The sequence below is a fragment of the Ranitomeya variabilis genome, chromosome 2, assembly GCF_051348905.1.
Source record: "Ranitomeya variabilis isolate aRanVar5 chromosome 2, aRanVar5.hap1, whole genome shotgun sequence".
NCBI classification, from domain to species: domain Eukaryota; kingdom Metazoa; phylum Chordata; class Amphibia; order Anura; family Dendrobatidae; genus Ranitomeya; species Ranitomeya variabilis.
The window spans coordinates 770638597-770649345 of record NC_135233.1 but is presented as its reverse complement, the minus strand read 5'-3'; the positions used below and the strand labels follow the sequence as shown (position 1 = coordinate 770649345).

The window sequence follows — 10749 nt, the reverse complement described above, 5'->3', positions numbered from 1 at the left end:
AGGAAAAAATGCAGGCAGCACGACATAGCTTAAAGGTGAAAAAATGTGGTTTTATTTCAAACCCACATGCTGTGGCAACGTTTCGGGTCAAATGAGCCTTTTTCAAGGCTTGAAAAAGGCTCACTTGAGCAGAAACGTTGCCACAGCATGTGGGTTTGTAATAAAACCACATTTTTTCACCTTTAAGCTATGGAGTGCTGCCTGCATTTTTTCCTATGTCTGGATTGAGGCAAGTCTTGGATATTTTGTCTGGGAGGCGTGCACCCACTTATTGGAAAAGTGCTGTTCTAATTTTCCATGTCTGTCTATCTATTTTTTTTTTTCTTCACCAAAATTTACCACTAACAGTTAATGATTAAAGAGAAAGTAAAGAAAAAAGGTGGTCAGATTTAAAAAAAAATAAAAAAAAAAAGGCTGTTATTAAAGGGTTAAAGAACACTGAATAAATGCAACTTTACAGGATGTTTGAATATATTTAAAGCCCAATAGATTAAAATGTGAGTTTATTAGAAGTTCATTTATCCAAAACAAGCTATTACAAAGTAAGAGGAAAGGTAACAATTTCAATAGCATTTAATGCATAAAGCCAAAATACCCCAGTTAAAGCTGCCCCACCATCGGCCTCTGAAACACCACACTTCAAACAAGATATAAAAAGTTATTCCAATACAACTAAAAGTACATACACTTGGGAGGCCAACACAATACTGATGTCTGTTAAAAGAAAAACAGAATTGCCTCCACTCACATTTGATAAATGAATTTTAGCAGTTTTGCATTTACAGTACACTATTGAGAAGACTTTTTCTCTTCCAAGGAAGCTAAAGTCATGAGAAAAGCCTCAAACAGTCAAGGAACTTCCAAAACATTTGTTAAACGATCTGTGTGTTCCTTTGTCTTGAAAATTGGTTTGAAGAAGACGCTAATCTTCATCAGAACCAGACTGCCGGCTGTTTTTACCCCTATAGCCCCGTGATCTAAACCTTGATTCTGCATTTTGGGTCATTTCTTTTTGTGTATTATAATTTGAGTGTCTTTGATGGGGAGACTTTGAGCGGGATCTTGCAGAACCAGAACGCCTCTGACCAGATCGAGACTTTGAACCAGATTGCTTTGGTGGAGATCCAGATGGAGATTTCTCTGCTGATCTAGATCCTCTTGAGAAAGAATGTCTCAGAGGTGATCGCGAATGCTTTTGTGGACTCTTGGAACGAGATTTTGATTGGCTATATGAATGTCGCCCATGTCTTGACCTGTGAAAAATAAATGTTTCCAAGAATGTTTATTTTATATATCATTGACATGCGCTCTGTACAAGTCTGACAAGAGAAAAAAAAATACCACCTATACCACTAAATCGAAGCAAAAGAAAAAAAAAAAAAAAAAGGGCATCCATTATTAAGACAACAAATCAGTGTAAAGCCAATTCATCCAGTGTACATTTCTGCAAAGGAATATAGGTTACCATATGCCACATTTCTGCAGACAGCATTAGCACCAGTTTTCGATTCCATCGTTACAATTACTTGGTTATCTGCTCTCTAGAACCAGAAAGTGACCTGTAACTAATTAGTATCTAGATGCCTCACCTTCTCCTGCCACGGTCCCATGAACCGCTTCGGCTGCGTGTTCTTCGCCTGCTGTGGCTTCTTGATCTTCTGCGATCAACTGGTGAAGATGCATGTCTTTCCTTTGATTTCATTTGTCCAGGAGCTAAACATTGAGAGATTAAAGCATGGTTAGATAAGGAATCAGAACTCTTAATTCTACTTTGGTTACAATAGGTTTCCAAATAAATTGCATCATCTTATGGTTTTGGAGCAGCTGTCTGTAGCATCTGCTTCCAGATGAAATGTTGTGCAAGAGGGACAAGTGACCAGAGTTTACATGTCTACATGTCTATAAATGCTGCTCTAAAAACGTTAAGGGCTCTAGTTACATTACGCAATAGTCAGTTGCAATCCAACTATAGGACACTGGACTTTTACTCTAACAGCTACACAGCGACATGGCAAAACAGAGCCCAAGCAAAAGACATGTGGAGTGTATGCTTTACACTGTATATGTGGCAAGAAGCAAAGTGTTGCTGCAATATACTCATTCTAAAATATGGTTTTACAATAGCCACATGGCCATAGGGAAAATGGTGTGGGTTGTGCACCACTTTATTGGAATTAGGTTTTCTCTGTGTACTGTATAGAGGTCAATGTGAAGGGAGGAGGAGAAGGCAAAACTGTGAATGGTGGATTCTGTGTTGTCCATAATCTTTATATAGGGGTCACAATTCATTACACTCCTGCCCGAGATAACAGAAGTGACTTCTAAGAAACAGGAGGTATCAGCCTATATCAGTGTTCCCCAACTCCGGTCCTCGAGAGCCACCAACAGGTCATGGTTTCAGATCTCCTTTGTATTGAACAGGTGGTAATTGCATCACCTGGCCAGGCAAGCATTCAATCACATGTGCAATACTAAAGAAATCCTGAAAACATGACCTGTTGGTGGCTCTCGAGGACCAGAGTTGGGGAACACTGGCCTATATAAACAAACTGAGCACTCAAAAGAAAAATTTAGCATAACAGCTGAAAAGGTAGAATTCTATGAGTGCAGTTATGAACTCTGGCTCAGAGAACAGGGAGCGCCAAAGGGGGCAGCGCACAGACAACTATAAGTAGGAAAATAGTAGTACAGGTTCTCTACACAAGGTTTACTCTTATTTTGCAAGGCTGCTATATACTGTAGATATTAGATTTAGGTATACCTTCGTCCACAGCAGGGAGGAGTGCAAGTATTTACCATCTATATTCAGGAATAACCACCAAGTAAAGGTACCATCAAATTCCCTTAAATCTAAAAGTAATTTAAGAGAAACCTGTCAAATTATTCATGTTGAACTGGACACAGGATGCAATAGTGCCTGCAGCGAAGTAAAACACATACATATATGCCACTTCATTGCAGATAATTCAGCAACGTATTTGGCAGTTAACGAGTTACCTTTTGTTAGGTTGTAAATGGGTGTCAGTTTTCACTGGGGATGTGCACTTTTTCCCCCTGTATGAGGATGACCAATCATAAAATTAAAGGGGTTGTCCTGTTCAGAATGCCTGAGTGCAGAGTTGGGACTCCTCCCAGTGCACGCACAGCGCGCTGCAACGATTCACCGGGGTCTGCCCAGGAATGGCGGTCAAGTAAGCGATATGCATACCCCCAGTCAGACCCCATCTAATGGGCACACCTTACTCCACACAAGTGAGTGCACTGGGAGGTGACTGCTGACTTGGCATTCTAGACAGGACAAGCCTTTTACAGCTATTTTTTCAGTGTGAGATACAATCACACTTATGTCTGCTGTGCTCAAGCAGCTTGTACTTGCTCTGCAGCGAGATCAGAGCAGTCATTACATTTCAGAGGAGCATTCTGTTCTGCACTACTCCTGGCAAATACAATGAGATCCTACTCTGATCTCTTTTCAGAGCGACTACAATTTGAGCGTAATAAATATTTGTGATTACTGATATTTCCAAAAAGTGAGGGGGAGGGGCAGTACAGTAAAGGTGACAATGTTAAAAAAGGAGGAGAGCTGATAGAAGGGTTTGTAAAGTGACAGCTAAATTTGACTGTGCTGCCCCTCTCCCCATAATGACCTTATCTGAAAGGTGTTAAGTCTTGTGTGCTTTCCAAACATGCAGGCGTTATACACCTTAAGGTACCGTCACACAACGATTTCGTTAACGATATCGTTGCTTTTTGTGACGTAGCAATGATATCGTTAACGAAATCGTTATGCGTGACAGCGACCAACGATCAGGCCCCTGCCGGGAGATCGTTGGTCACTGCGAATGATCAGGACTTTTTTTGGTCGCTGATCACCCGCTGTCATCGCTGCATTGGCGTGTGTGACGCCGATCCAGCGAGGTCTTCATTGGTAACCAGGGTAAATATCGGGTTACTAAGCGCAGGGCCGCGCTTAGTAACCCGATGTTTACCCTGGTTACCATTGTAAATGTAAAAAAAAAAAAAAACACTACATACTTACACTCCGGTGTCTGTCACGTCCCTCGCCGTCAGCTTCCCGCACTGACTGAGCGCCGGCCGTAAAGCACAGCGGTGACGTCACCGCTGTGCTTTACGGCCGGCGCTGACACAGTCAGTGCGGGAAGCTGACGGCGAGGGACGTGACAGACACCGGAATGTAAGTACGTAGTTTTTTTTTTTTTTTTACATTTACAATGGTAACCATGGTAAACATCGGGTTACTAAGCGCGGCCCTGCGCTTAGTAACCCGATGTTTACCCTGGTTACCTGGGGACTTCGGCATCGTTGGTCGCTGGAGAGCTGTCTGTGTGACAGCTCTCCAGCAACCACACAACGACTTACCAACGATCACGGCCAGGTCGTATCGCTGGTCGTGATCGTTGGTAAATCGTTAAGTGTAACGGTACCTTTACACACTAAAAAATCTGCTCTAAGCTACGGTGGTGGTGGGGGTGTTCTTTCCCATGAGTTTCTGGATGATTATGATTGGTGGTCAAGATCATAAAGGGATAAGAAATGCACACTACCAAGGAAAATTGATAATACATACTTGGACTAAAGTTAACTCATTAGGTGACAAATACTTTACCAAAATCTCTGCAACAGAGAGGCGAAAAACAAAGATTTTATTCAGCTCTGCAGACAAGTACATAGTGTGTCCTGTTCAACATGAAAAAAAATGGTGAAAAAGTCCTCTTTAAGGCAGGTAGGGTGAACAGTATAGAGCCTTTGTCTAGTCAAGGATCATGGTCTAACATTTCCTGACAATCAGCAGCTCTTAATTACAGAAGTTAGAGTGCCTTTGATTATAGAGCTATTCTGAAGGGACAAAGTTTTGTAGCGGTACTGTGCATTAAGAAATCTTAGTGATCTGCTTGGTAACCCAGGCTTTTTAGGACCATGTTTAATGATCAAATTTAGGAACATAGTTTAAAAACTACGCAAATTTCAGTAAAAAATGAACAATGTTGTGCATTCTATTTAAACATAGAAATTATACTTAAGTTAGAAGAAAAAAAAAAAAAAATTCTCCTTTTGGCATATAAAATTGTTATTAAAGCAGCACTCAGATCCTGTTCTGCTGTTGTGACTAACCATATCTCTCCAGTGTTTGGTGGCAAACAGGAAGTCACTTTTCAATGAGTCTGAAAACCAGAATAATACTCTCACGGACATACATTGAGAACTTTCAAACTTTACCTCTGACTTCTAGTCAAGAGCTGCAATCATAAGATGGTAGAAGAGGACCAGAGTAGCACCAGTAAGAGCAGAAGACGGAGGCTGACAAGTATTACTATGGGCAATAAACCAACAGAGGCACGTCATCATGCATAGGACAGATGGCAGTTGTTAAAGAAGACCTTTCACCAAATGTTCCATGTTTAATTGGAAACACACAACAGCGTAACAGTGGAAGCAGAGTAGAGTAAAAGGTTTTCTTAATTTTGCCACTCTATTGCCAAGATATTAGCAGTTATTTGGCACCTAATGGAGTTAACTTTAAGTCCTAGTGGGTGTTAAACAGTTTTAAGTGGGGGCATGTACTTCTGCCTCCATACCACGCTGACCCATCATAAGCAGGCAACATAAAGAATGACCTGTGATGATGTCACCAGTGTCATATGACCCAAGTCCACAGGTCCGGCCAGCTGGAGTGTGCAGCCTAAATAAGCCCCGAAAATATTACACAGCCCAGAAGTGTAGTAATATTAACTGCCGGCTTATGATTAGTCAGTCATGCAGAAGGCAGAAGTAAACGCCCCCCAGTGAAAACCATCCAACACTACTCATCTAGACATAACTAAAGTTAACCCATTAAGGTGCCAAATGTATGATTTTCAATATCTCTGCAAGAGGCAAAATAAAAAAAACAAAAAAAACAAAAAAAAAAAACCACCTTTTTATTTAGCTCTGCACCACTATTACATCAAGCTTCCAGTTCAACAAGAAAAATTTGGTGAAGGGACTTTTTTTTCAGAGAATCAGTCACTAATTTTTTGTTGCCCCATCTGCCAGGCAGCAATAAGTAGTGACAGATTGCAATTCCCTACATGTGTCACTTAAGGATTGTCTTGTTGTCACAAACATCCCTTGGCTAGATTCAGACTTTAGCTATTCATGCTCCGGATACAGACTACAATGCCAGGACTGACTGTGGTTCTCCTAATCCAAACCAAAAGTCCCATAGGCATCTGAGGATGATAATTCAGGTCATGAGCCCATGGTCCGTCCTGCCATTGCAGTTTGTACACGAACCATGGGCGACTGAATTCATCCTGTATCAGCTGCAAAGATCATTCTGTACGCATCTAAAGCTGCCTTAGCCCATGCAAGGATGTTATTAAATGACTGCTGACCAAACATGTTGGTAGTCATTTAACACAATGCATTGTGCAGTGTAAATACATCTAACAGGTCTTTGTCATTTTATATTTTCAAATAGAGCAGCATAACCCTAGTAACCCTATCATACAAAAAAAAAAAAAAAAAAATGAAAACATTTCACAGCCCTTTAAAGATTCCGTCTTAATGCCATTAATAAACCTGTAAACCAAAGTACTTACTTTTACGGTCACCTTGAGCAAACTGAATTTCAATCTGGCGGCCACAAACCCATTTTCTGTTCAGATTGTAAAGTGCATCTTCAGCATCACGAACATCTTCAAACCTGACTGACTGTTAAGGAGACTGAGGTACACTGTACATGGTATCACAATTATTGTTGGGAGGAAAAACCCATTTCCAACTCACTGAAATGGACTTTGGAAATTCACTATGGAAGTTCTACAATAGAACCAAAAGCACCAGAAAGAAAAAAAAAATGTTCCACATATATTAGTCATATATTAGTCTCATTTTCTTGTGAATGAGAGTCAACATTTAGTTCCTTTCACTGGAATGACACCGCTACAGGAGGAGAGTGTACATGGTTTTTAGTTTCATTGGTGCCCTGAGCTGATTACGCAGGGGTCGTCCACTACTGGAGAACCCCTGCTTAAAGAGCATCTCAAATCTTTCTGGTTCGAGAATGTGTATGGAAAATGACGTTGAACCCCATCCTCAAGCTTGACAAACTTTTTATTAAAAAAAAAAAAAAAAAAAAAAAAAGCGGAACTGAACAACAAACCTGCTGGTGTAAGTGCAATGTGTAGATAGATGCACAATCACACTGGCCATTAACAGAGAAAACCTAGGATAAAAACAATACACCAGCAGGTGTGCCGGCTCATGTCTTTCAGTTTTGTTTTAGTTCCTCCTACATATAGGGGCATGGCACCTTTGGTCTATTGAAGCTTTCCTTGGGCAGGTGTGAAACGGACAGGTCTAGATCCTGCTCTGCCCCAGTCTTTGAAGCTTGCTGGCATATTGCGAGGCGAAATACTAGACTTTGGGACCATCCTGATTGGGTACACCTTGTCACAGGGGGATGGCTTTTACATACTTTCAATCGAAATAGTGTCCTTAAAAAGGGTTTTCCCACAAACTTAATTTTAATCAATAGATCTTGGAATAATAAATTCCAAAATTTGATGGGGTAAAAAATGTCCCTTATAAGTGTAATCTGATTAATGTGCCACTGCTGGGTAATGGCTGTGTCTGACCGTGCAGGAACATGTCTGATCATACCACAGCTCCTGGGCAGGGGAGGAAGCAAAAGCGTATACAGACATGACCACATGGGATCGCAGCTGATTCTGTGAGCAAACATTGCTTAAAAGCCGGCAGCGAAATGTTTTACCTCACAGAAACAGTTAGGATCCCCATGCCATCCTGCCCAGGGCTGTGGAGTGGGAGCCCATTTTGGTGGAGTCGTAGTCGGTGTCATGGAAACTGAGGAGTCTGAGTCGGAGGTTTGGCTTACAGACTCCACAGCCCTGGTATGAGGGAGTTGGAGTTATGGAAATTGAGGAGGCGGAGTTGGAGGTTTGGCTTACCGACTCCATAGCCCTGGTCCTGCCTGTCTACTCTATCTTCCTCCCCTGCCCAGGAGCTGTAGTATGATCATACCACGGACCTGCACGGTCAGACACAGCCATTACATAGTTGGGGCACATTTAATCTCAGCACAGGAACATGTTATTTTAACAAATTCAATGTTTTTAAACACATCCAATTGTGGAACTTATTTTTAATCCATTAATTAAAATTTACTTTGTTCATGGGAAAACCTCTTTGAACACCCCCTTTTATTTACATGTACTATTTACATTTCTGCAGGGTATTTGCTCTGTTTTTATTCTATGTATAAATATTTTTAGGAGCCGATGTGGCCAACTGAATCCTTACTGACAAGAATTGGGGCAGAGAATAGGCGTTTATTGTGAAGAGAAATAGTCTAGCTCCTGAAAATGGAGATTAACAGGATGTGATTTGTGACCTCGGTGTACACACAGCTGATATTAACCATAAGATCCAGCTCCATTGTGACATTTGGTAGCGCAAGTTTTCAATTTCATCTGTCAAGTGGCACTGTGGATCACTTGAGTGCAGTAAGTTACAGACAACTCAATCCTCTGGGGTAGTTGCTGTGTCCCTATGGTTAAAATGGGGTAGTCACAATACTAGAAGTCACAGTGAAGCACCAGCCTTACAGGGGTGGTCACTTTATCCTCATTTAAAGACCTACGGTATATTACAGACATGATTTGGTGGCACTTATAAAAGTACTACAATTTCTCCTCCTGTGCTTGCTAGTGAAGTCCTCCAGCATACACTGCAACTCTCCTGTCCATAAAACAGGACTACTGATGGAGGAGCATCTGAAGAGGCCCCGAGATCAGCCTCCACTAATTGATAAGCAGCTTTCCCATTTGAAGCGTTCGCTATTGGAGTAGTCTGATGGACTGCTGTGGTTTCATGCCACTCCACCAGCAGATATTTTGTGAAAAGAAGGGCCCTGTCAACTGTCAGGAAGGTGAAATTGTTCAGAGTTGTATATTAGTGTCACAAAAGCATGCCCACATTGAGGTAGTCAAACAATCATAACTAATTTCATATCCATTTTTAAAGGGAAGATTATGTAGGAAAACATGAACTTTTATACATTTTTTTTTTATTCCAGCCATTGATCTTAATGCCCTTACAAATCTATTTCAGGCATTTGCAGTTGCCTGCTATCATGTCAGGAACTTACCATGCAGCAGCCAGAAAGAGAATTTTGTTTTTTTCTTTGCAATACAGCAAGTCACTCAACCTCGTGGACAATTATTTTGAGGGATGTCAAACCCCCCTTTCTTTAACCCCTTTTATTCTAATAAACCCTGAAACCCAGCATTTTCAGTACATTTCACTACAATAGTTAAGATTTATGTTCAGGTAGAATTTATTTTAAATCTCATAGAACATGTTCAATCTTTAATGTGTGCACTAAAATGCCCTCTCTAAAATGATGCTACTATACCTTCCCTATAAAAGTGTCTAAAATTTTGTAATTAAAGTGGCTGAAAAAAAAAAAAAAAATGTTTTTTTTATAAGAAATCGAAATAATGTGTAGCAACAATAAAACCCTTTACTGGCACGTAACTGAATGTGTACCAGCCTTATATTTCCTACTAGGAAGTAAACCTGAGAAGGAGTAACCCTGCCAGAAGTTACAGGTCAGCCAAGCCAACCCCATGAACTTGTCACAACTACTGCTTTAGCTGCAACTTCCACAATCTGATACATCCTTTACCGATTAGACATATTTGAGAAGTAGGATACAAAAGGAAACACTTGTGGTTACCTCGTGTGACTTGATCTTGAACCTTGACCTTTACTCTTTGGGGCTTGCAAGGTGAACTTGGACAAGGGTCAACCAAATCGAACTTGGCTTTGGATTTAAAGGTACGTAATTTGAACCCTCAGCTTGGTGCAGGCTGTGTCTTTAGTGCGTGGCAAGAACCTTCCCTCTTCCAGTTTTCTTATCTGTTTCCACCCTCCCTCTTTATTCCTTGAAGCTGTAACTTCAAATAGGTCTGTGGGCTTTACGCTTGGCTCTATCTAACCAGGCTCATTCAAACCTTGGGGTGCTTGCCAGCTACTGTGGACTGCTTTACATTTTCTGAGACAGAGAAATAAACACACATACAGTTAGGAAGCAAGTACGTCCATGCTCCTGAGCATCAACACAGGTACATAAAGGATATTGTATATATGCAAATCCTCTGGAGCGACGATTGTAGTAGTCAAGTGGAATGTAAACGTCTACTATGGGGCCGTAGCGACCAAATTCACGCCGTAAATCCTCTGGCCTGAAGTGTGTAAGGTAAAGAAACAAAGTTGATAGTGTAATTGCACCGTTTCGGCATGTTAACAATACATTGGCTCTGATGTATACAATACAAGAGGGTTGTAGGAAACATGATTTTTTGGGCCACTTAAGACCAGTTTACCCTATAGTTGCAACAGAGAGACGACTTATTCTTGAGAAATAAAGCCTGTTATTCAAAGTGCCACAGGATTTAGCACCTGGCTGCCTGTTTTATTAAATTACTGGTGAAAGAGCACAAGACAAGCTGAACATTACCATATAGTACAGAGATGAGGATAGAATAATTGTTATTTTATTTCAACAAAAAAGTAGTATTTAAAAGCATACAATACACTCGTGGCTGATGAGACTAGTGATATCACTATCAGACATGAGTGTCCTATGCTTTTCAAAAATTAACTTTTATTGAAATAAAAGAAAAATTATGTTTTCCTCATCTGTGCCTTGCACTTACTCTT

At 40.8% G+C, this 10749-nt stretch overlaps 1 protein-coding gene across 1 annotated transcript in view; it reads right to left on the bottom strand.

The window, feature by feature from the left end:
• Window positions 1-470: 470 nt before the first annotated feature.
• SRSF12 (serine and arginine rich splicing factor 12) overlaps window positions 471-10749 on the bottom strand; it is a 34034-nt gene continuing 23755 nt past the window's right edge. Inside the window, exons 2-5 of the mRNA XM_077289740.1 lie at window positions 10167-10271; window positions 6603-6706; window positions 1590-1713; window positions 471-1253 (exon numbers count right to left, since the gene is read on the bottom strand). Of these exons, the coding sequence (XP_077145855.1) occupies window positions 923-1253; window positions 1590-1713; window positions 6603-6706; window positions 10167-10271 (664 nt within the window). The 3' untranslated portion in view covers window positions 471-922. The remainder of the gene's footprint in view (window positions 1254-1589; window positions 1714-6602; window positions 6707-10166; window positions 10272-10749) is intronic.